The following is a 25,475-nucleotide window of genomic DNA, read 5'->3' on the forward strand; positions in this document are numbered from 1 at the left end:
GCTTTGATTTTATTTGATACATGTGACCATATCATCGTAAAGTATGTTTTTTCAATATAGTTTAATCAGATTATTGAAATTTTTTCGGGAGTTTTGCCGTGTTCCGTTCTCTGACTTTGTTGACGATGGAGAGATTCGTGCCACTTGGCTAGTGTGCTTGCTAATTCAAGAGGGGAAATGGACGTTCTAAATCCAAACAACGATTGTTCTTGACAAAGGACCCCATGTCCAACATTCTGATGAAAGATCAGCAAAAGTAAGAAACATTTTATGATGCTATTTCATATATCTGTCGTGCATGTGAACTAGTCGTCGGCGCCCAACTTTTGGGTACTCTAGCTATACCGAAGCTGGATGTCGTAATGAAGTTATTTTTTAGAATTCTAACACTGCGATTTCATTAAGAACTAATGGATCTATCATTTCCTATACAACATGTATTTTTTAGTTATGTTAATGAATAGCTATTTGGTCAGAATATGTGTGTCAGAAAAAGTGTCAGAAAAATATCCGAACGTTGTGGGAAATAGTAGCTACGTTAGCAGAATGTATAACCACTGATTTCAGCTCTAAATATGCACATTTTCAAACAAAACATAAGTGTATGTATAACCTGATGTTATAGGACTGTCATCTGATGAAGAATATCAAGGTTAGTCAAAAATTATATATCTTTTACTGGTTTGTTACGATCGCTAACCTTTTGCTACTGGGAAATGGCATGTGTTTCCGGCTATTGTGGTAAGCTAATATAACGCTATATTGTGTTTTCGCTGTAAAACACTTAATAAATCGGAAATATTGGCTGGAATCACAAGATGCCTGTCTTTCATTTGCTGTACACTATGTATTTTTCAGAAATGTTTTATGATGAGTAATTAGGTATTTGACGTTGGTGTCTGTAATTATTATGGCTGCTTTCGGTGCAATTTCTGATTGTAGCTGCAATGTAAACTATGATTTATACCTGAAATATGCACATTTTTCGAACAAAACAGATTTATTGTATAACATGTTATAAGACTGTCATCTGATGAAGTTGGTTCTTGGTTAGTTAGGTAGCATGCACAAAGCCAACCTGTGCTGTGAAAAATGTCTGTCCTTTTTTGTATTTGGTGGTGAGCTAACATAAATATACGTGCTGTTTTCGCTGTAAAACATTTTAAAAATCGGACATGTTGGCTGGATTCACAAGATGTGTACCTTTCATTTGCTGTATTGGACTTGTTAATGTGGGAAAGTTAAATATTTTAAAAATATATATTTTGAATTTCGCGCCCTGCACTTGAAGTGGCTGTTGTCATATTGTGGGCGGCCTCGGGCTGCAGCCATAAGAAGTTAACATCCATTGTGAATGACAATATATTAAAACTAAAGTTTCTCACAACTATTTGAAAAACTTTCCAACAATCCACCTCTATAATAAACAATCCACGGTGTGACAGAACAATGGAAGTTATAGGCCTACTGCTGCATTGGCCTATACGCTATGAGTTCCTTGAGCTTATTTCTTTAGCCGCCAATGGATCAGTGTATCAATGTTTCCATATGGCAGAGGCTGGTGATCTCACATTAGTTGACTTTAACTTTTAGATTTTCATAATATGAAAAAAGATTTTTATAATTAACCATGTGAAAATGATTGAGAAACAAAAACAATATGAAACTGTTCCACAAAAATATGCATATGAAAATCAACTGGCACGCAGAATGGTAGGATAAATTGTATGTCTCCCCAAACTTGAAACTCATGTACCGCCTTTGAAGAATTGCCTCCAAGTTTCCATGGTAGGATTTTGCCTAAAGGCTACTTTGAAGCAAGGTAAGATGGCTCATAATATGAAAGAAAACATTCAGGTTTCAAAATACATAATGCCTCCAGCTCGCAATGTATAGTGGTGGGTGACACACTGATAGCTTGTTGCCTATGCACTTGAAAGTTGAATGGGATGTGCAGTTCAATTACCAGTTGAGAAATAAAAATGGCTATTTTACAAAACTGTTTAACGCACGATTGCATTTAGAGTTGTTGCGCAATCTCCTTTGCCAAGATAATCCATCCACCTGACAGGTGTAGCATATCAAGAAGCTGATTAAGAAATTTGTACAAACTTAACTACTCTGTCTTGGTTCAGAAGGTGGTGGATGACTTGAATAGATGGATAGATCTGACTCTCACATTATTTGGGAGAATTAGCTGTATTAAGACTAACGTTCTGCCTAAAATGATGTACCTATTTCAGTCTTTACCCATATCCCTACCCAATAGTTTCTTTAACTCCCTTAACAAGACCATAAGACAATTTGTATGGAACAGCAAAACCCCAAGGGTGAGCCTGGACAAATTAACGTGGGTTTATAGTCTAGGAGGTCTCCGCCTACCAAATTTCAAGATGTATTACTGGGCAGCGCAAATTAGATTCATTTCATGACTATTTGAAACTGAACCAGCCCCTTCTTCGACTTAGATGGAAATGTTTGCTCTTAAATGTAGAGGTTGGGAGTAGAGGTCGACCGATTATGATTTTTCAAAGCCGATACCGATTATTGGAGGACCAAAAAAAGCTGATACCGATAAAAAAATAATATATTTTTTATTTTATTTTTTATTTTATCGGTATCAGCTTTTTTAAACTTAATATAATACATAAAAACCATTTAGTCTCAAATAAATAATGAAACATGTTCAATTTGGTTTAAATAATGCAACAACACAGTGTTGGAGAAGTAAAAGTGCAATGTGTGCCATGTAAAAGAGCTCAAGTTTAAGTGCCTTGCTCAGAACATGAGAACATATGAAAGCTGGTGGTTCCTTTTAACATGAGTCTTCAATATTCCCAGGTAAGAAGTTTTAGGTTGTAGTTATTATAGGAATTATAGGACTATTTCTCTCTATACCATTTGTATTTCATATACCTTTGACTATTGGATGTTCTTATAGGCACCTTAGTATTGCCAGACTAATTTCGGGAGTTGATAGGCTTGAAGTCATAAACAGCGCTGTGCATCCCAGCATTGCTAAGAGCTGCTGTTTGAATGAACGCTTACGAGCCTGCTGCTGCCTACCACCGCTCAGTCAGACTGCTCTATCAAATCATATACTTAATTATAATATAATAATCACACAGAAAAATACGAGCCTTAGGTCATTAATATGGTCAAATCCGGAAACTATCATTTCGAAAACAAAACGTTTATTCTTTCAGTGAAATACGGAACCGTTCCATATTTTATCGAACGGGTGGCAACCAAGTCTAAATATTACTGTAACATTGCACAACCTTCAATGTAATGTCATAGTTATGTAAAATTCTGGAAAATTAATTACGGTCTTTGTTAGGAATAAATGGCCTTTCAACAGCTCGCAACGAACCAGGTGGCCCAAACTGCTGCATATACCCTGACTCTGCTTGCAACCAGTTAATATTGCCTAACATGAATTTCTTTTAACTACATATGCATGTTTAAAAATACATAATTGTGTATTGATTTTAAGAAAGGAATTGATGTTTATGGTTTGGTACATTATTGCAACGATTGTGCTTTTTTCGCAAATGCGCTTTTGTTAAATCATCAAGTTAAAGTAGGATATGATTCGATGATAAATTAACAGGCACCACATTGATTATATGCAACGCAGAACAAGCTAGTTAACCTAGTAATATCATCAACCATGTGTAGTTCACTAGTGATTGTGAAGATTGATTGTTTTTTTAGAAGATAAGTTTAATGCTAGCTAGCAACTTACCTTGGCTCCTTGCAGCCACAAGGTCATTTTGATGCTGCACTCGCGTAACAGGTGGACAGCCTGCCACACAGTCTCCTCGTGGATTGCAATGTAATCGGCCATAATCGCCGTCCAAAAAGGCCGATTACCGATTGTTATGAAAACTTGAATCGGCCCTAATTTAACGGCCATGCCGCTTAATCGGTTGACCTCTAGTTGGGGGTAATATTATGTACAAGTGGAACCCCAAGACTATATCAACAAAAATTGACAATCCCTGTACCATCAATTTAGTAAGATCGTAGTATGAAATTCATAAGTTATTTGGTTTGAAACAAGACTTGTCACCCAAAACACCCCGGTGGCAAAACAGACTCCTGCCAATGATCTTGGATAGCAACATGTTTCAACAGTAGCATGTTTTGGGAATAACGGATTTAGAACATTGTTATATAAATGGGGTACTTATGTGATTTGAGCAACTAAAAGAAATACCAGTTATTAAATAATAATTTATTTTGTTATTTACAGTTAAGAAACTTTCTCAGATGACTTTACCAAACCTATCAAGAATAGAACAACTACTCCATGATAACAATGACACACATATATATTTATATCCAGAGTGTACTCATTGCTATTGCAACAATGCCCAAAACTAGATGTACATAGGTCGAGAGAGCGATGGGAATCCAATTGATGAGGGTCTATGGTCGGACTTATGCCAAGATAGTGTGTGAGCGACCATCAAATCTAGATATAGACTTATACATTTCAACTTCCTCTACCAACTCTGACACCTCAGAGGTTACATAGATATAACCCTGAAATATCAGAAATGTGTTTTAGATGTGGAAAAACAGAAGGCACTTTTTTTTTTGCATTCTACTTGGCAGTGTACTAAATTACAAGCCTTCTGGCATGATGTTTGTGACACCCTGGCCTTTATTATGGAGGTCCCTTTCCCACTTAACCCTGAAATATGCATTCTGGGTAACTTCACAAATGTAATTTTGAGGAATAACTTCAAAATCTAATTTACAGAAAATCACCCTTGCAAGAAAATGTGCTGCATTGACATGAAAATCGGATTCCCCTCTCCCAATTACAAGATGGCTCTCTGAAATGAGTAGGTGTATTTCTATGGAGAAGATTACCTATGCTTTAAGAAATAAAATTCAACCACTTTGCAACCCTTCCTGGACTATATGGAAACACTTCCATTGAGGTTGGTGGATGTGAGCTTGAAGATCAATGTAGCTATTGTCTCTTTGTAATGTACTGTTTGTGCATATGTTGGTGTCTCTTGTCATTTGTCTTATTTAGTCATTAGTATTATTACTATTCCAATTTAACTCATTATTTGTATTTTGCCATTGTTTTAATGTATTTTTTTTTGGGGGGGGGGGGGTGTTGATTTACCTTTTGTCGTAGTACTTACTCTAGCTGTGTTCTATTGTTGTGGAATCATAAAAATATATATATATATTTTTTTTAAGTGTATTTTGTTGCGTTCATTTCCAGTCAAACTATACAGCACAAGTCTCAAAGAAGTCGAACAAACGACACATTATTGTGGCTGCAGCAGAATTTTTTTGGGGACTCAAGGATTTTACATCGGAAGACTTGCAAGAGATACTGGCGGCGGAAAACCCGCCCTCCCAGGTTCCACTGGAGTCTGTGTAGGATTCAGATCTGTTTTATTTATTTTTAACAGAAAAGTTGTTGGATTTATTTTTTGGTAGTTCAGTTTTTGGGGGACTCGTGTTTCCATCCCGCATAGTTGGTTGCGGGATGCACATTAAATTGTGGGGATCGCCAATATCATAGAAGATGATGATTTTGCACGTGCCAGAAATTTCTACTGCAGTACCAGTGCTTGAAAAAGTCGGGTAAACAATACTTTCCTGTGGACATTTTGTCTCAAATTTCGACCATCTGAAGTACCAACACCACGGACAACCGGTAGAGTAAGTTCAAATTTAATTTTATTAAACATTCTGGCTTGTAAGTAACATTTACACGATTTTGCAGTCATTAGTTTCATGCTGTAAATACCAATTAATTGTGTATTACAGCAAAATGTAACCTGATTGTTCGGTTGAGCGTCGTGTGTATCTTTCGAAACGTACATTTTGTAAATAACATGTTAATTGTTTTGTCGAGGTGGACTGGTCAGTGTTTATTATTCTGCCATATCATGTGAAATGTCATTTGTCTGTTTGGAGCCTTTTGCTCTGTTGTCCACAATGTCGGCGTAAATAACTTGACGTTGCTACTACATAGGTTTTCACCTAGTTGTGACTTTTCTGCGAACTACCTGCATCAAGATGCATGCAGCCACGCAATGACAGCTGAATCGAAACCAGCGCGCGCATGCCCCCTTGGCACGATGAGCAACTAGGCTAACTAGCGTGGAAAGCCTAGAATAACTGATTTTGATATGACTGCCCACAACATCGGGAGTCGGTGTATTAGACTCCCGATATTGTGTCCCAAAGATAACACTAATACGAATTACACATTTAAGAATCAGTTCGTTTACAGGTACAAAGCAAGCTAGCACTTTAGCAAGCTAACTATAGCTAAGCTAGTGGCATGCAACGGCAGGTTCATAACTAGTTGTAACGCGTATTAGCTGGGTAACTTACATGAATCCTAGATAGCAAATTAGCCTTTCCCTTGTTCCACAAATAGTAGTTATGACAGTTGTTTTCACTCTTTTGCGCTTATCTCATTTGTTTTCCAGTCGGACATAAATTTTACCCCGGCACTTCTGAGGTCTAGCCTGATTGGATGAGGCCTCGTTTTATTCTTCTTCGATGAGGTTTAATAGCGGTTCTAATAAATGTTGTAATACCGCCACCTACTAGACTGGAGTATAAATCCCTTATACTTTGCTTGAAAGAACTACATGACAAATAAACAAATACCCTACGATCTAACAGTAAACTCACAAAAAAATATATTTAAAAAACCCCATCCCACTATTAATCTATTTAGTCCTACTTCAGGCCAACACCCTGCAACTCTGCAGTATTTTGTTTGTTTATGTACTATTTTTTACGTTATTGGCTCAGGAATTGTTTTGTGTCATTACATACAGCCAGGAAGATAACCCACCAGAACTTCCAGCATTACGACTAGGATTACGACTTCCCTGGAGTGGATCCTTTGTTTGCTCTCCCCAGAACAATTGAACTTATTCCAGAGGCTGACCCAAAACAACGCCGGCGGAGAAGAGGTACTCGAGACGTTCTTCTGGTCCGACTTAGGAAGCATGCACACCACCCACCGCTCCCGAGTATTTTACTCACTAATGTCCAATCTCTGGATAATAAAATTGATGAGCTCAAGGTGAGAGTTGCTTTTCAGAGAGACACCAGGGATTGTAACATACTCTGCTTCACGGAAACATGGCTCTCTCGAGATACACTGTCTGACTCTGTAAAGCCAGTTGGGTTCTCAGTACATCGCGCCAACAGGAACAAATATATCTCTGGGAAGAAGGGTGGAGGTATATGTTTTATGATGAACGACTTATGGTGTAACTAATAACATACAGAAACTTAAGTCCCTTCCCAGCGGATACCACAACGGCCCTCAAAGAATTTCACTGTACTTTATGCAAACCACATACAGTGGGGCAAAAAAGTATTTAGTCAGCCACCAATTGTGCAAGTTCTCCCACTTAAAAAGATGAGAGGCCTGTAATTTTCATCATAGGTACACTTCAACCATGACAGACAAAATGAGGGGAAAAAATCAAGAAAATCACATTGTAGGATTTTTAATGAATTTATTTGCAAATGATGGTGGAAAATAAGTATTTGGTCACCTACAAACAAGCAAGATTTCTGGCTCTCACAGACCTGTAACTTCTTCTTTAAGAGGCTCCTCTGTCCTCCACTCGTTACCTGTATTAATGGCACCTGTTTGAACTTGTTATCAGTATAAAAGACACCTGTCCACAACCTCAAACAGTCACACTCCAAACTCCACTATGGCCAAGACCAAAGAGCTGTCAAAGGACACCAGAAACAAAATTGTAGACCTGCACCAGGCTGGGAAGACTGAATCTGCAATAGGTAAGCAGCTTGGTTTGAAGAAATCAACTGTGGGAGCAATTATTAGGAAATGGAAGACATACAAGACCACTGATAATCTCCCTCGATCTGGGGCTCCACGCAAGATCTCACCCCGTGGGATCAAAATGATCACAAGAACGGTGAGCAAAAATCCCAGAACCACACGGGGGGACCTAGTGAATGACCTGCAGAGAGCTGGGACCAAAGTAACAAAGCCTACCATCAGTAACACGCTACGCCGCCAGGGACTCAAATCCTGCAGTGCCAGACGTGTCCCCCTGCTTAAGCCAGTACATGTCCAGGCCTGTCTGAAGTTTGCTAGAGAGCATTTGGATGATCCAGAAGAAGATTGGGAGAATGTCATATGGTCAGATGAAACCAAAATAGAACTTTTTGGTAAAAACTCAACTCGTCGTGTTTGGAGGACAAAGAATGCTGAGTTGCATCCAAAGAACACCATACCTACTGTGAAGCATGGGGGTGGAAACATCATGCTTTGGGGCTGTTTTTCTGCAAAGGGACCAGGACAACTGATCCGTGTAAAGGACAGAATGAATGGGGCCATGTATCGTGAGATTTTGAGTGAAAACGTCCTTACATCAGCAAGGGCATTGAAGATGAAACGTGGCTGGGTCTTTCAGCATGACAATGATCCCAAACACACCGCCCGGGCAACGAAGGAGTGGCTTCGTAAGAAGCATTTCAAGGTCCTGGAGTGGCCTAGCCAGTCTCCAGATCTCAACCCCATAGAAAATCTTTGGAGGGAGTTGAAAGTCCGTGTTGCCCAGCAACAGCCCCAAAACATCACTGCTCTAGAGGAGATCTGCATGGAGGAATTGGCCAAAATACCAGCAACAGTGTGTGAAAACCTTGTGAAGACTTACAGAAAACGTTTGACCTCTGTCATTGCCAACAAAGGGTATATAACAAAGTATTGAGATAAACTTTTGTTATTGACCAAATACTTATTTTCCACCATAATTTGCAAATAAATTCATTAAAAATCCTACAATGTGATTTAATGGATTTTTTTTTTCTCATTTTGTCTGTCATAGTTGAAGTGTACCTATGATGAAAATTACAGGCCTCACTCATCTTTTAAGTGGGAGAACTTGCACAATTGGTGGCTGACTAAATACTTTTTTGCCCCACTGTATCATGAGGCTGCATTTATTGTAGCTGGGGATTTTAACAAAGCAAATTTGAGGAAAAGGCTCCTGAAATTCTATCAACATATTGATTGTTGTACTCGCGCTGCTAGAACCCTCGACCATTGCTATACCACCTTCCAGAATGCATATACGGCCCTCCATTCAGCAAATCGGACCACGATTCCATCTTGCTCCTCCCCTCCTATAGGCAGACACTCAAACAGGAAGCACCCGTGGTGAGGACTATTTCAACACTGGTCTGACCAATCGGAATCCATGCTTCAAGAATGTTTTGATCACGTGGTCTGGGATATGTTCAGAGTAGCTTCAGAAAATAATATTGACACATATACCGATACTGTGAACGAGTTTATCAGGAAGTGCATAGGAGATGTTGTACCCACTGTGACTATTAAAACCTACCCCACCCAGAAACCGTGGATAGATGGGAGCATTCGCGCAAAACTGAAAGCGCTAACCACCACATTTAACCAGGGCAAGAAGACTGGGGCGGCAGGTAGCCTAGTGGTTAGAGCGTTGGGCCAGTAACCGAAAGGTTGGTAGATCGAATCCCCGAGCTGACAAGGTAAAGATCTGTCGTTCTGCCCCTGAACAAGGCAGTTAACCCACTGTTCCTAGGCCGTCATTGTAAGTAAGAATTTGTTCTTAACTGACTTGCCTAGTTAAATAAAGGTTAGAAAATAAATATAAAATATGGAAGAATACAAACAGTATAGTTATTCCCTCCGCAAAGCAATCAAGCAGGCTAAACATCGGTATAGGGACGAAGTTGAGTCCCAGTTCAATGGCTCAGACACAAGACGTATGTGGCAGGGTCTACAGACAATCATGGATTATAAAAGGAAAACCAGCCATGTCGCGGACACCGTCTTGCTCACGGACAGGCTGAACACCTTCTTCGCTCGCTTTGAGGATAATACAGTGCCACCGACGCGGCCTGCTATCAAGGACTTCTCCGTGACCGACGTAAGACATTTAAGTGTGTTAACCCTCGCAAGGCTGCCAGCCCTGATGGTATCTCTAGCTGCGTCCTCAGAGCATGCGCAGGCTGGCTGGTGTGTTCACAGATATATTCAATCTCTCCTTATCCCAGTCTGTTGTCCCCACATGCTTCAAGATGGCCACCGTTGTCCCTATACCTAAGAAAGCAAATGTAATTGAACTAAATGACTATCGCCCCATAGCACTCACCTCTATCATCATGAAGTGCTTTGAGAGACTAGTCAAGGATCATATCACCTCCACCTTACCTGCCACCCTAGACCCACTTCAAATTGCTTACCGCCCCAATAGATCCACAGACAATGCAATCGCCACCACACTGCCCTGTCCCATCTGAACAAGAGGGGGTTATGTAAGAATGCTGTTCATTGACTATAGCTCAGCCTTCAACACCATAGTACCCTCCAAGCTCATCATCAAGCTCGAGACCCTGGGTCTGAACCCCACCCTGTGCAACTGGGTCCTGGACTTCCTGACGGGTCTCCCCCAGGTGGTGAAGGTAGGAAACACCTCTTCGCTGATCCTCAACACTGGGGCCCCACGAGGGTGCGTGCTCAGCTCCTCCTGTACTCCCTGTTCCCCATGACTGTGTGGCCAAGGACGCTTACAACACAATCATCACGTTTGCAGACACAACAGTAGTAGGCTTGATTACCAACAACGATGAGACAGCCTACAGGGAGGAGGTGAGGGCTCTGGGAGTGTGGTGCCAGGAAAATAACCTCTCACTCAACATCAAGAAAACTAAAGAGATGATCATGGACTTCAGGAAACAGCAGAGGGAGCACCACCCTATCCACATCGATGGGACCGCAGTGGAGAAGGTGGAAGCTTCAAGTTCCTCGGCGTACACATCACTGACAAACTGAAATGGTCCACCCACACAGACCATGTGGTGAAGAAGGCTCAATCTCAGGAGTCTAAAGAAATTTGTCTTAACACCTAAAACCCTCACAAACTTTTACAGATGCACAATTGAGAGCATCCTGTCAGGTTGTATCACTGCCTGGTAGGGCAACTGCACCGCCCATAACCACAAAGCTCTCCAGAGGGTGCTGCGGTCTGCCCAATGCATCACTGAGGGCAAACTTCCCACCCTCCTGGACACCTACAGCACCCGATGCCATAGGAAGGCCAAAAAGATCATCAAGGACATCAACCACCCGAGCCATTGCCTGTTCACCCCGCTATCATCCAGAAGGCGAGGTCAGTACAGGTGCATCAAAGCTGGGACCGAGAGAGTAAAAAACAGCTTCTTCCTCAAGGCCATCCGACTGCTAAACAGCCATCATTAGTACATCAGAGGCGGCTGCCTGTAGACAGATTAGGAATCACCGATCACTTTTAGAAATGGATCACTAGCCACTTTAATGTTCCGTATCTAGGATTACTCATCTCATATGTATAAACTGCACTCCACACTATTATACAGTATCTTAGTCACTTTTACATTGTGTTTACATATTGCATTACCCAATTCATATGTGTAACCTATGTAAAATGGCTAGCTAGTTAGCGGTGTGCGCGCTAATAGCGTTTCCATCGGTGACATTACTCGCTCTGAGACCTTGAAGTAGTTGTTCCCCTTGCTCTGCAAGGGCCGCGGCTTTTGTGGAGCGATTGGTAATGATGCTTCGTGGGTGTCAGTTGTGTGCAGAGGGTCCCTGGGTCGAGCCCAGGTAGGGGCGAGGAGAGGGAGGGAAGCTATGCTGTTACATATGTATATAGTGTATTCTATACTACACCACTGACTATTAAACAGCCATCTCCAGCACATCAGAGGCTGCTGCCTATAGACAGATTAGGAATCACTAGCCACTTTAAGTTAATTAAACACTAGGCACTTTAATGTCTCCTATCTTGCATTACTCATCTCATGTGTAAACTGTACTCTATACTATTCTATGGTATCTTAGTCACTTTACTTGTTTGTAAATATTGCATCACCCATCTCATATGTATATACTGTACTCTATACTATGCCACTGAGTCTTAGTCCAATGCCGCTCTGACATATACAGTGCTGTGAAAAAGTATTTGCCCCCTTCCTGATTTCGTTTTTTTTTTTTGCACATCACACTTAAGTCTCAGATCAAACATTTTAATATTACACAAAGATAACCCAAGTAAACACAAAATGCAGTTAAGTGATAATTTTATTTATTAAGGGAAAAAAGCTATCTGAACCATCATGGCCCTATGTGACAAAGTAATTTCCCCCCTTGTTAAATCATGAATTTACTGTGGTTAATCACATTTTTTGGAAAGCTGAGTTCAATTTCCCTATCCACACCCAGGCCTGATTACTGCCAGACCTGTTGAATCAAATAATCACTTAAATAGAACCTGTCTGACAAAGTGAAGTAGGCCAAAAGATCTCAAAAAGCAAGACATCATGCCGCAATCCAAAGAAATTCAGGAACAGATGAGAAACAAATAATTGACATCTATCAGTCTGGAAAGGGTTACAAAGCCATTTCTAAAGCTTTGGGACTCCAGCGAACCACGGTGAGAGCCATTATCCACAAATGGAGAAAATTTGGAACAGTGGTGAACCTTCCCAGGAGTGGCCGGCCTACCAAAATTACCCCAAGAGCGCAGCGACGACTCATCCAAGAGGTCACAAAAGAACCCACAACAACATCTAAAGAACAGCAGGCCTCACTTATGGTCAGTGTTCATGACTCAACCATAAGAGACTAGGCAAAAATGGCATCCATGGCAGAGTTCCAAGGCGAAAACCACTGCTGACCAAAAAGAACAAAGGCTCATCTCACTTTTGGCAAAAAACATCTTGATGATCCCCAAGACTTTTGGGAAAATATTCTGTGGACTGACGAGACAAAAGTTGAACTTTTTGGAAGGTTTGCGTCCTGTTACATCTGGCGTAAAATTAACACAGCATTTCAGAAAAAGAACATACCAACAGTCAAATATGGTGGTGGTAGTGTGATGGTCTGGGGCTGCTTTGTTGCATCAGGACCTGGACGACTTGCTGTGATTGATGGAACCATGAATTCTGCTCTCTATCAAAAAATCCTGAAGGAGAAAGTCCAGCCATCTGTTCGTGACCTCAAGCGCACTTCGGTTCTGCAGCAGGACAATGATCCACAACACGCCAGCAAGTCCACCTCTGAATGGCTTAAAAAACCCAAAATGAAGGTTTGAGTGGCCTAGTCAAAGTCCAGACTTGAATCTGATTGAGATGCTGTGGTGTGACCTTAAAGGCGGTTCATGCTCAAAAACCCTCCAATGTGGCTGAATTAAAACAATTCTGCAAAGAGTGGGCCAAAATTCCTCCACAGCGATGTGATAGACTCATTGCCAGTAATCGCAAATGCTTGATTGCAGTTGTTGCTGCTGAGGGTGGCACAACCAGTTTAGGTTTAGGGGGCAATTACTTTTTCACATAGGGCCATGAAGGTTCAGATAGCTTTTTTCCCTTAATAAATTCACTTAAACTGCATTTTGTGTTTACTTGGGTTATCTTTGTGTAATATTTAAATTTGTTTGATCTGAAACATTTAAGTGTGACAAATGTGCAAAAAAAATTGAAATCAGGAAGGGGGCAAATACTTTTTCACTGCACTGTATGTATAGGGGCGGCAGGTAGCCTAGTGTTTAGAGAGTTGGATCTAGGAAACGATCTAGCAAACGATTGCTAGATCGAATCCCCGAGCTGACGAGGTAAAAATCTGTCGTTCTGCCCCTGAACAAGACAGTTAACCCACTGTTCCTAGGCCGTCATTGTGAATAAAAACTTGTTCTCAACTGACTTGCGTAGTTAAAGGTTAAATACAATAAATATATTCTTAATCCATTCCTTAGATGTACATGTATTTTGGGTATATGTTGTGAAACTGTTAGATCTTACTTGTTAGATATTACTGCCCTGTCGGAGCTTGACGCACAAGCATTTCGTTACACCCGCAATAACATCTGCTAAACACGTATGTGACCAATAAAATTTGATTTGAAAGGATGGGACACTACCACTTAACACATCCTGTAATTCTGACGTCAAGAGCTTGCACACCAAAATACCTCTGCAGCTGCCACCACAACCTCAATTTTCTGCACCTTATGTTCCATCCCTGCAGTACAATTGATAACCATTGCTATAAATCTAATCTTACTGAAACATCACTTGTCCTATCGCTCTGTACTGGTACAGATCTACTACACACCACTCCTCTCAGGATCCCTCCCCCTTGACCCATCTTCCTCAGCATATGACAACTTCTGCACTACTCTAACCCTGGAAACCTCAACCTGCCTCTCACCGGACATTTCGGATCCCCATTTCTCCACCCCTACAATTAACACCTACCACTACTTTCCCCAATGCTACACATTTGTCTCCCCTTAAGCACACTTCTGCCACATGCCGATAAGCTTGACACCTGTAACGTAATGTATTCGGCACAAAAGCTCGTACAGGATAACATTCTAACATCAAATCAAGTTTATTTTATATAGCCCTTCGTACATCAGCTAATATCTCGAAGTGCTGTACAGAAACCCAGCCTAAAACCCCAAACAGCAAGCAATGCAGGTGTAGAAGCACGTTGTCGGGCAAAGACTCAATATCAAAACGCAAAAGAACAGAACTCGTTTCACGTCGCACCAAACACCAGGAATCTTCCCTTCGGTTGGTTAACTTTCACAGCTACCCCAGTAATCACTCCTTTCAATGGCGCACCTTTCTTGAAACAATTCATATCTCTTGCACCCATTGAGCGCCTGCGCCTTCTGACCAGCAGAAACAAATCACAAGACCACTTCTGGTTACCCACACCAAATCCATAGCACCAAACGCTTTACACCCACACTGAAACCACAAATAGATCAGCCGAAGGGCAAGGGTCCACTTATTCAAACAAAAAAACCATCCTGACCTGAGATCACCGCCAATACTTCCATTTCACACTTTCTACAATTCTTTAACAAACCCTCTCCCCCATTTAACTGACTCAAGCTCACCCCCTTCCAACCTACCTCACCTCTTCCTCCGTATTTTAGGTATACATCTCCTTATACGCCACTTGACATCTTGTTCTTGCAGTCAAGGATACCATTTACCTGGCTGTCAGTCAGCACGAACCCCTCAGTGCATCCCACTTGGAATAGCGCTGCGGCATCTTGATATTCTTTAGCAATAGCTACCGCAATGCTTTTTCATGTCAAAGAGTTCTGGTTCCACCAAGGACTATAACACTCAGCGATCATGCCTCATTTTCCAACAAGACCTTGCGCTTTGTAGTCGTCAGCTCTCACACCACCTGCTGTGCTGGCTGGTTAAGGTGATCGATCTTGCGCCTCAACTTAAACATTTTAGTAAAATGAAAAACTGGTTTCCCAGAAGCGAGCAATTGCTCTTTTTGGAGCAGACATGATTGACCTCTTATTTATGTCCCATAGCCCAACAACTCAAGTAAGTCAAAGAAACTTGAATAAGTTAGATGCAATTTATTGCCTTACATTTGACAATGTACAAAATCTATGCTCAAGATGGTACAACTTCAGTCATAGGGAATGGACTGCATTGTGATGTCATACACAGGCCTTACTGACAACAGCTGGTATCACAAGTCTTGCCCTTGCACACGCAGCCTGAGGCACACTTGCTGCAGCCGGAGGGACAGCAGTCGCAGCAACCTGATGGGCCGAAAAATAATCGATTAGTGATGACCAAAGACTATTGCGTAGCCTACTAATGAGGCAATTGAGGTTAATTAGGCTAATCATGGGGCTTTAAAAAGTGCCACCAGCGATAAGAAAAAGACTATTGGCCTAATAACACTAGTTGGATTTAGAACAGAACCACTTACTTGCTTTCTTACAACTGGTGCATGCGCAGTTGGAGCACTTGCAGGATCCACCGCAGTTGCAAGATCCAGCTACAAATAAACAGTTGAGTTAGGTAGTTGGTTATTAACCTGTTAAGATTTTCGAAATAAATACGCTTAAGGCGTATCCATAGCCTATATTCTTGATAAATTGATCAATGTACATGATAACTTACTTTTGGAGCATTCACAAGGATCCATTTTCCAGTTTTTGAGGTCCCTTCTTTATCCGAATGGTTCGTAGTAGTTTTGCTGGGTGTCAGTGGTGTGTTGTCAGCTTTTAATTTCTAGCTAGCGAGACTTCGACTTTATATCGTCCGGGGCAGACAGGTGCCGTGTGCAAAACAGAGTAGCGCGTTCACGCAGACAGATCATTAATAGGCTAGCTTGCACACGGTGTATTATCTACTGCGAAAACATTCCCATCAAGGGAATAGTAGCCTATTGTTTCAATAGCCTACATAGCCTAATTACCATGTTGACAATTGATTCATTCAAATATGGCTACCCATTATGTTACTATGCTAACATTTATTAGGAATTTTATTTATTTATGAATGCCTTCAAATAACCCACTGGGTCTGGACTTTCGTTAACGTTTAGTTACCAGATATTGTTATTTTACAGGCACACTAAATTTATTGTTCAAATTCATGATGATTTAAAGTGTTATAGCCTATAGGCATATCTAATCTAGGACTACTAGGCTATAGATTAGAATGAGAAAAATGTATGTAATTCTAGATGTAAACTTGTCGGGAAGAATTTGAATGTATAGTGTTTATGACAAATAGATTTAAACGACGATTTAGGCTATAAATCACTACATTGTTGACTGGTTTTCGACTGGACAGTGGTCGTTATTGTGCGTAGTGCACACGGTACACAACAGTTGAGCAATTGTTCTTTTGTCACTTTTCCGGGGGAATTTGCTGTCATTGGTGCTGTGTTGAGACCTTCCATGTCCATGCTCCCCTTATTTGCACACGGGCAGCGGTCGTGAGCAACATTCGAATGAGAATGAATCACTTTGCGCTCGTCGACTGAGTGTTAGTATTTTTCCAGAATCTCCTGCCTGGGTAATTGAGCTGTGTCATACCACAAACACTGTGCAATGTTATACAAATAGTCACTGACAGTACCAGCTACAATTAATTACAAACGACCGTAATGAAAACAGTGATGCTACCAGAACTGTCATTGGCCTACAACAAGGATAGTCTATCATAAAAAAAGATTTCATATTTTATCATATAAAATTAAGATATATGAACTTTTGTTAAAGTTAAGCATGTACTTTACCATAATATGAATCATAGTCAATACAGAAACATATAATATAATGGAATATAATACATGTTTTCCCGGTGAGGAACTTATTTTTTGGAGTAAAAATAAATAAAACCTTTTTTTACTTATTTTTGAAACATTGAATGAAGCCTGTTTATTCAACGATTACTTCAAAGCACTTTGTACTGTGTAGTGTTATGCTCGCGATAAAGTGAGGGAGTTATTTTATGCTGGCCAAGGTTGAACCGGGCAAAGGCCCATCACGTCATCAGGCGAAAGCGGGGAGGGAGGAGCGCCTTTCTCAAATCGAACAGTAATCTGCTCCTTGCTCTGTCATTTTTTCAACAAGGCATCATGGTGTATCGTTCAGAAGCCTACAACATCGTTTTCCCATGAAATAAATGTTTGAATTTTCTAACTCGTTTTAATTGGGAATAAAGCTCAAAAGCAATCACTTTTGCATGTGAAACATGCAAGTAGTCCTAGATTAATTATGCATATAGGCTATAACACTTTCAATCATCATGAATTTGAACAAGAAATTTACTCCACGTGCTCCTAAATCACTTTGTTTTGAGCTGACTTCACGTTCACATCACTGCGTTCACATCGGAATTAGGAAACGCGGAAATTTCCGATTATCTGATTCGTTGAACGCGGCACGGTTCCAAAACGAACGCAATCAACGTTCATCCGGTGCAGAACACGCATACACGGGCTCCCCGGGTGAGATTAATCGAACCCCCTCAGTGTTTATGCGTGGCACCTGGCTCATGTGCGGGAGGCAGCCCGGTTGCTACCAACTTTCAAGCGGTGTAAAACACGTTTACACGAGCGCCCGGGCGAGATTAATCGAACCCCCTCAGCAACTTCAGAAGTTTTGAGTGACAAGTTACGTCATTTGCAAGAGGGAAAGCATCTTGTTGCCTTGTATTCGGACGTTAGCATAGCATGCTTGTAGCTAGCTAACCCATAAACATTGACAGTTAAAGACAGCTAAACATCGAGGACTTCGGTAAGATATCATCTCACATTATCACATTTTCCATTCATATGCGTAAAATGCAATGCTTTTTATGTTGTTGAAAAATATCGTGTCTTGTTGCAGCTGGAAATGGTGGATAGCATGCTAGCTAGTAAGCTAACGTTAACGTAGATAGCTGTGATGAGTTACAATCAATCTGACTGTCTTGTGCCAGTCGTGGATTTCTTCATGATTAGGAAAGTGAATTACTGAAATGTTGCACTCGAGTACTAACATTATTTTAATTGGTCATAGCTATGCTATCTTTGTAGTTATCTGTTTATCTAATGTTGGCCATTTTTGAAGATAATGAGGAGCCAATGAACATAGCTAACTAGAGAGCAAACTACAGGGATTAGCTAGATGAAAAGCTTTGACAAGCTGCCCAGTGTTGCTAGGTAACGGGACACCCAGCGGGTGACGAGTAAGCTGTTTATAACATTAGGGTAGTTTGCAAGTATCTGCTAGATTGAAAGAGGGATACACCATCCTTGTTTCTCCAGCAGTAATGATTCGATTTCATATTCATCTCAAAACAAGCAACCAGCAGAACACATACACACACACACACACACCATATGTACCATGATTGGTTATTATTGTTGTAGGATTGTGCCACCATGTTGGTGCCTATATTCACCCTCAAGCTGAACCATAAAATCAACCCTCGCATGGTTACAATGGGCAAGTTTGATGGGATCCACCCATGCCTCACTGCAGCCACACAAGCAGGGAAGGTATGGCCTCACTCAGTTCTCTTTGATAGTTTCTCCATTTACATGTATGCATGAAGTATGCATTGAAGTATAGCACTCCAGTGAAGTTATTCAATCTTCTCTCTTCCATCAGGTGTTCATCCATAACCCTCACACACGCGGCCAGCGTCAGGCAGCCCACCGTCTGAGTCAGAGTGCCCAGGATTCGGACATCTCTCTGCTCAATATCAACCAGGCTGTGAGCTGCCTGACAGCTGGCACACTAGGACCCAACACCCCTGGAGACACGCTCCTCGTGGGCACCCAGACAAACCTGCTGGCTTATGACGTACACGACAATGCTGACATCTTCTACAGAGAGGTGAGCCAAGGACAGTACAAAGGACTGGACACAATGTTATAACATAGCAATACAACCTTATGATTCTGTTGTAGCAGCAGTATTACATAAGCCATCTGCCTGCTGAATCATTAACTGAATACAAAGTTGCAAATGAAGATGTAATGTCCTTTTGCACATCATATTCTCTATAGGTGACAGATGGGGCCAATGCCATTGTTTTAGGGAAATTAGGGAACATTGAGTCCCCCCTCGCCATCATCGGTGGAAACTGCGCTTTGCAAGGATTTGACTATGAGGGGAATGACCAGTTCTGGACGGTATGGCTCGCATTCCTCTTACTCTCTTGATTATGTGAACTGTTGTGCAAAAATGAAATTGAAATAAAAATACTTTTACGCAATAGAAAAGTGATAACTGTTGATGTCTGTTTCTATGGGTTAATTTTCAGGTCACAGGGGATAATGTGCGATCATTGGTGCTCTGTGATTTTACTGGTGATGGAAAAAATGAGGTGTTGCATTTCATTTTTTATCCAAAGATGAAAGCAAATACTTTGCAATATAAAACTCAACAATTTCAGATGTTGTGTTATTAAATAGATAGGCCTATACTAGATCCTAAAATGGGTAATATACTGTTTTTTTTGTCTGGTCTTTACAGCTTCTTGTCGGATCAGAGGACTTTGACATTAGGGTATTCAAAGAAGACGAACTTGTGTCTGAGATTCCTGAAAATGAGGTATTGCTCATCTTACATGAGGCCATGTTGTTTCTAATGCTATTTGATTATGTGTAATGATCTTGATGTTTATAGTACATTGTGTGTCAGCAAAGAGACGATGTGTGCTGATTGCTCTCTCTTTGTGTCATTCAGACGGTTACCTCCCTCTGTCATATGCATGGCAGCAGGTTTGGTTATGCTCTGGCCAACGGCACTGTGGGTGTATATGACCGCACTGCCCGCTACTGGAGAATCAAGGTACTACAAGTTTTGAATTGGCTGAATATTAGGTAGTTTTCTGTCTAAATGCATCCCTGTCACTTTACACAAAGCATATTACATTTGCACTAGCTTTATGTTTAAAGATGTGCCAGTAAAGGTTCCCCCTTCTCCCTGCAGTCTAAGAACCATGCAATGAGCATCCATGCATTTGACCTTAACGCTGACGGTGTTGTAGAACTCATCACAGGCTGGTCCAATGGAAAGGTAAACCACCTTGATGTGTCAGTCGTTAATCAATTTAGCACCTATTTTTTTTAAATGAGTACAGCACCAATCAAGGAGAGTCTTCCAAAGTTCTCTAATCCTTCACTTTGTCACATTGTCTGGAACTGGTTGGCACTTGGCACCAGCCTTTCCTCCAAGTGTAAGGAATGTTGTAAGTCCCCTTGACTTCACCATCATTTACAGATTGATGCACGGAGCGATCGAACAGGTGAAGTCATCTTCAAAGACAACTTCTCGTCCTCTGTGGCTGGAGTGGTGGAAGGGGACTATCGCATGGATGGACAGATACAGCTCATCTGTACCTCTGTGGAGGGAGAAGGTAAAGACATGTGGAATACCATAGCTATTGAATATTGTTTATTTGTGTGTATGTTTTCAGTAAGTGACATCCAATGTGTTGTGTGCTGGTTGTCAGTGCGTGGCTACCTGCCTGCCAGTAAGGAGATGAAGGGGAACCTGATGGACTCCAGTGTGGAGCAGGATCTGATCCGAGAGCTGAGTCAGCGGAGGCAGAACCTGCTACTGGAACTACGCAACTATGAGGAGAATGCCAAGGTTTCTAAGAACACACACTGACAAACACTTTCACAGAAAGAACTATGAGGATAAAGCCAAACACACTTTTACATTCATAGATGTGCTGAAACTCTCTGACGTTAATATTATAAGAATATAATGCTAAAGCCCACACGTACAAGCATACACCCACACCCCAGACCAACATTCAAACACAAACTTTCTCAGTTACTGTGAGGAGAACACTACGATCCTCCCGCCTCTTAACTATGTACAGACTACACACTCATGGTGTTTGTGTCATAGTGTAAAATACCTCTGTGTGACTGTGCTCTGTAGCAGGCTGTCCCAGGAGCTTCAGAACGGGACACCCAGATGGGGGTGATACCAGCCAATACCCAGCTCCAGACTGTCCTCTCTGTCAGAGCTGCCACGGAGTCCCAGAGGTCACACATAGAGCTCAGCATCTCCACGCCCAATGGTAAACACCATCACCCCACACAGATATCCTCCTTACCATCTTCACGGACCAATAACACACTCATGCCCTAGATTTACATTGTCATCTATACCCAGTAAGCAGCTCACTTACACAGAGCTAAAACCACACAGAAACTCACCAAGCTGACCAAACCTCAGCCTGTCCCACATTGAAACCAATGACTCTCACCATCCTATAATTCCAGAATGCGCAGCCTCGTGTATTTATTGCTGCACTGTTGGAGCTAGGAACACAAGCATTTCGCTACACCTGCAATAACATTGCTAAATATGTGTATGCGACCAGTAACGTGATGTTATTTGATTTTGATTTGATGTGGCTTACTGTGGTAAGTGGGCTGGGTATTGACCTCTTGGCATTCCTTCTACAGAGACCATAATTCGAGCCGTGCTGATTTTCGCTGAGGGAATTTTTGAGGGTGAAAGTCATGTGGTACATCCCAGTGCCCAGAATCTATGTGGTTCTATCCGTGTTCCCATCATTCCCCCCAAAGATATCCCTGTGGATCTACACATCAAAGCTTTTGTTGGTGGCAAGAGCAGGTACACATATTTCAATGATGAAAGAGACATAGATGTGTCCTCTACATAGATGTGTTAATGTATTGATTTGCCAATGAAATTCACTCTTATTATCCAAACGTTGTAGTTTCAGTGGAACTTTAGCTCTGTCCAATAAAAATCAACAACATTATTTTGTCATTTGATTGTGCTTCTTCTGTTCCCTGCAGCAGTCAGTTCCACGTCTTTGAGATCACACGTCAGCTGCCTCGCTTCTCCATGTATGATCTTAATGTTGAGCCTGAGGCCCCCCAACCTACTGGGAAAGTTACCTTCACCATCAATGACAGGCCACAGAGAGTGAGCACAAACTCTGTCGCTCTCTCTCACTTACTCTTACACACACACACACTTTCATGTGCTGTCACCTGTGGCGACTTCCGAGCCCTTCTGGCGTTCTGCTCCATAGTAATGTTATTGTCACTATCACTATCAAATGGCTGTATTCTCTGTCTTTAGGTGGTCATGTGGCTGAACCAGAACTTCCTTCTACTAGAGGGCATTGATACCCCAGACGTGACGTTCACCTCTCTACGTGGCGGAGGACTACTCACCATCAGCATGCTAAGCACTAGTGGAGAGGTATGTCTACATGTCCTAACACGTATCGCTGTGCACAGGATATCTCTAGTATTTCAAAATGGACCCTTCACCTGCCCTTTTCTTTACAATCAGATCACACTAAACACAGACGACATAGACCTGGCAGGGGATCTAGTCCAATCACTGGCTTCCTTCCTGGCCATAGAGGACCTACAGGCAGAGGCAGACTTCCCCACATACTTTGGGGAGCTGCGAACGACCCTAACTGAGGTAAACTCCCCACCTCAGCCTCCACACCAATAGTATTTATCTCATTACCAACCATTTCTCTCATTATTTTGTGTGGTAGGCCTAACATATTTTTGTAATCTATTGTTTTAACAGGTAGATGACTATCACTCTGTCCACCAAAAGCTGACGGCGGCCATAGCAGATCATTCTAATCACATCCGTAACATGCTGGTGCAGGCAGAGGACGCACGGCTCATGGGTGACATGTGAGTGACAACACACCAACCACCACCTCCATGATTTTTCTGTAGGATTCCTTTGCATGGCTCGATAAGGTGATAATGACCTGTTTTTCTTTTTAATCCCTTCATCTTTCTTTGTGCCTGACAGAAGGAACATGAAGAAGCGCTACATTGAGCTCTATGACCTGAACAGAGACCTGATCAATGAGTACAAGATCCGGTCCAACAATCACAATGCTCTCCTCGCCTGCCTTAAGTCTGTCAACCAGGCCATTCAGAGGGCAGGGAGACTGAGAGGTGAGTAGGGGTTGACGGAGATTAGTGAAGCATCAGGTTTGAAGAGAATTTAATGTGTGTTTTAAAGGTTTCAGTCTCTGCTAACCTCTCTTCCTATTTGTCTCTCTCAGTGGGAAAGCCAAAGAATCAGGTTATCACAGCCTGCCGAGACGCTATCAAAAACAACAATGTCAACGTCCTGTTCAAGATCATGAAAGCAGGCACAGCCTCTTCCTGAGGGCACCGCACTGTGGTTGCCTGAAATCCTGAAGGGATTGGAATCCCTGAGAGGCCAGTCTGGGGGGAGCAACGGGGGGAGGCTTTACATGAGTGAAGAAAGACTAGTTCTCTAGTGGCAAGGCCAAAAGAAGAAACAGGCCTCACCTGGACCCCCAGGTGCCATTGGGCAGCAGTGATGTTTTAGAGGAGTCAGTGGTTGGGAGTAACTGTCAACTTGTATATGTTGTTTTGTAGCCAAAGAACTATACTCCTTGAATGTTAAATGGGACCAGCAGAGTGAGATATATGTTTACTTTTTGTAGATTGTAAATAGACAGGGAACTGTATTATGTGTGTGCAGAAAGAAATGTAACTAAATTAAATTACTGTCTTAAACTCAAAACACAGAAAAATTAAGTTTTCTTTGTAGTATTTGTATTCAAGTCTTGTCGGTTAAATAAATGTATTTCATGTCTGTCTCACCATGCGAAGTGAGTCCTACTCCTAAATTGCAGCCATTTAAGAACATATAGTCCCATATTGCAAGGATCACCACGATAAAAGTACATTGTCGGACAAATAAGTATGCTAGGTCCTCATCATTATGCCCCCTTCCCCTTCCTCAATTCTTGGGAGTCTGTCTCCAGTTGCTGCGCTGGCACCTGGAGCGCCACTGGACCAGCGACTCCCACACGTGTCACGTGGCCAGTGTAAAGAACACAGTTAAAACGGTGTCGTGCCAGTTTTGCACATTTCTCCAAAAGTTAACTCATTACAGAGCCTCCAAACCAAGTACGTCTGTATTAATTTAATGTGTTTTTCTCTCAATTTTAAACCTCGTTTATGTTGGACCCAGGTTGGAGCCCAGCTTTCCTACAGTCTGAGACTGATTTCATACAGAAACCAGATGTTCCCGGGTTTGGCAGTGGCGCTATATAATTGCTTTGGTGACTTTAATCTGTCGTGGTAAGTATGATGACTGATGTGCAGGATACTTTGTGCACATACTGTATACTGATTACAATACAAACGCGGTTATTCAATATAGGGCTCCCTGTGATATGCAAATATGCAACAGAGTCTGGCAATTACATTTAAATGTAATGCGTCATGGTAGGATATATAATATATGCAACACAATTATTCCTTTGAGGGTAAACGCATGTATGTCCGTTTTGCTGGCGTAAAATACGGTTTGTTTTGTTCAAATATTCATTTTTGCAAGTTATAAACTGCATGGTTAACCAATAGTTACATTTATGAAGGATATTAATATGAACATTACGTTAGGAACACTATGTTCTAATGAACATAGGACATGTTTTTCTATTTAGGAATCTTATGTACAGTTTAATTAACATAAGATCCGACACGGTCCCCTCCTAAAGCGAATTTGCCAAATTTGCGGCTACGTCCTATAAGAAGGAATGTCAATCTTCGAAATGTTTTGGAACATTTTATTCTAAAAACACCCCACTTCGATGGAGCACAGCTACAGAAGTGACTTTTTGTAGCAGGTTAGGAGAGCGTTTTATCTAACCCTAACCTTACCCAATGTCCTAACCTTAACCTAATTATCCTAACCTGCTACGTTATTTCTCCTAACCAGCTTCATAAATTCTCCCAACCTGCTACGAAAATGTCACTTCCGGTGGTAGCTATATCGAAAGTGGCGTGTTTTTAGGGAATCACGTTTTTCCATCGCTTCTTCTGAGGTGTCATTTGAATGGTAGACAACTGGTAGATGGTCTGGGCCCGTTTTCCCAAACGTACTTTAAGGCTAAAATCATCGTTGGAACTTTCGTAGGAACATCGTCAAATCCGTTTCCCAAAACCATCCATCAGTAAAGTTACTCTTGAAAACGCTCGTTATTTAACGACTGCCTCAGACCACTCGTAGAACAGCTAAGTGTGTCGTCCGTTAGATGTGTTTTTGTCCTTCCGCCTC

At 41.6% G+C, this 25,475-nt stretch overlaps 3 protein-coding genes across 7 annotated transcripts in view; 1 reads left to right on the forward strand and 2 right to left on the reverse strand.

The window, feature by feature from the left end:
• LOC120053900 (nuclear pore complex protein Nup93) overlaps positions 1–6,511 on the reverse strand; it is a 42,598-nt gene extending 36,087 nt beyond the window's left edge. The window contains exon 1 of the mRNA XM_039001191.1: positions 6,379–6,511. The gene's annotated coding sequence lies outside the window, so the exon portion shown is untranslated. The remainder of the gene's footprint in view (positions 1–6,378) is intronic.
• On the forward strand, positions 5,397–24,014 carry LOC120053901 (Bardet-Biedl syndrome 2 protein homolog). Of its 5 annotated transcripts, XM_039001194.1 has the most exons (19): positions 5,397–5,697; positions 6,834–6,971; positions 18,761–18,889; positions 19,002–19,229; positions 19,403–19,528; positions 19,660–19,722; positions 19,872–19,949; positions 20,085–20,189; positions 20,331–20,417; positions 20,622–20,757; positions 20,854–20,993; positions 21,294–21,435; positions 21,827–21,998; positions 22,187–22,316; positions 22,476–22,598; positions 22,692–22,829; positions 22,944–23,056; positions 23,181–23,329; positions 23,440–24,014. In XM_039001194.1, the coding sequence occupies exons 3-19, from the start codon at positions 18,773–18,775 to the stop codon at positions 23,544–23,546; spliced, it is 2,154 nt and encodes a 717-aa protein (XP_038857122.1). In that variant the 5' UTR covers positions 5,397–5,697; positions 6,834–6,971; positions 18,761–18,772; the 3' UTR covers positions 23,547–24,014. The 5 variants fall into 5 exon arrangements, with proteins under 5 accessions (XP_038857122.1, XP_038857123.1, XP_038857125.1 ...); XM_039001195.1 differs by lacking the exons at positions 5,397–5,697; positions 6,834–6,971 and adding an exon at positions 7,004–7,084; XM_039001192.1 differs by lacking the exons at positions 5,397–5,697; positions 6,834–6,971 and adding an exon at positions 18,045–18,143.
• On the reverse strand, positions 15,444–16,149 carry mt2 (metallothionein 2). The gene is made up of 3 exons (XM_039001198.1): positions 16,015–16,149; positions 15,821–15,889; positions 15,444–15,647 (listed from the first exon to the last, which is right to left on the reverse strand). Exons 1-3 carry the CDS (start codon positions 16,037–16,039, stop codon positions 15,556–15,558), a joined length of 186 nt encoding a protein of 61 aa, XP_038857126.1. The 5' UTR covers positions 16,040–16,149; the 3' UTR covers positions 15,444–15,555.
• Positions 24,015–25,475: the final 1,461 nt, after the last annotated feature.

Source organism: Salvelinus namaycush, chromosome 9, assembly GCF_016432855.1.
Source record: "Salvelinus namaycush isolate Seneca chromosome 9, SaNama_1.0, whole genome shotgun sequence".
In the NCBI taxonomy this organism is placed as follows: Eukaryota; Metazoa; Chordata; class Actinopteri; order Salmoniformes; family Salmonidae; genus Salvelinus; species Salvelinus namaycush.

What these genes read in the sequence shown, in the direction of transcription:
- mt2 (XM_039001198.1), bottom strand. Translation starts at nt 16,039, where the DNA reads ATGGATCCTTGTGAATGCTCCAAAA. An exon ending in TCCTTGTGAATGCTCCAAAA is followed by an intron (nt 15,890 to 16,014) that starts GTAAGTTATCAT and finishes GTTTATTTGTAG; the next exon opens with CTGGATCTTGCAACTGCGGT. An exon ending in CACCAGTTGTAAGAAAGCAA is followed by an intron (nt 15,648 to 15,820) that starts GTAAGTGGTTCT and finishes TCGGCCCATCAG; the next exon opens with GTTGCTGCGACTGCTGTCCC.
- LOC120053901 (XM_039001194.1), top strand. Translation starts at nt 18,773, where the DNA reads ATGTTGGTGCCTATATTCACCCTCAAGCTGAACCATAAAATCAACCCT. An exon ending in CCCGCTACTGGAGAATCAAG is followed by an intron (nt 20,190 to 20,330) that starts GTACTACAAGTT and finishes TTCTCCCTGCAG; the next exon opens with TCTAAGAACCATGCAATGAG. An exon ending in TCAATGACAGGCCACAGAGA is followed by an intron (nt 22,317 to 22,475) that starts GTGAGCACAAAC and finishes CTCTGTCTTTAG; the next exon opens with GTGGTCATGTGGCTGAACCA.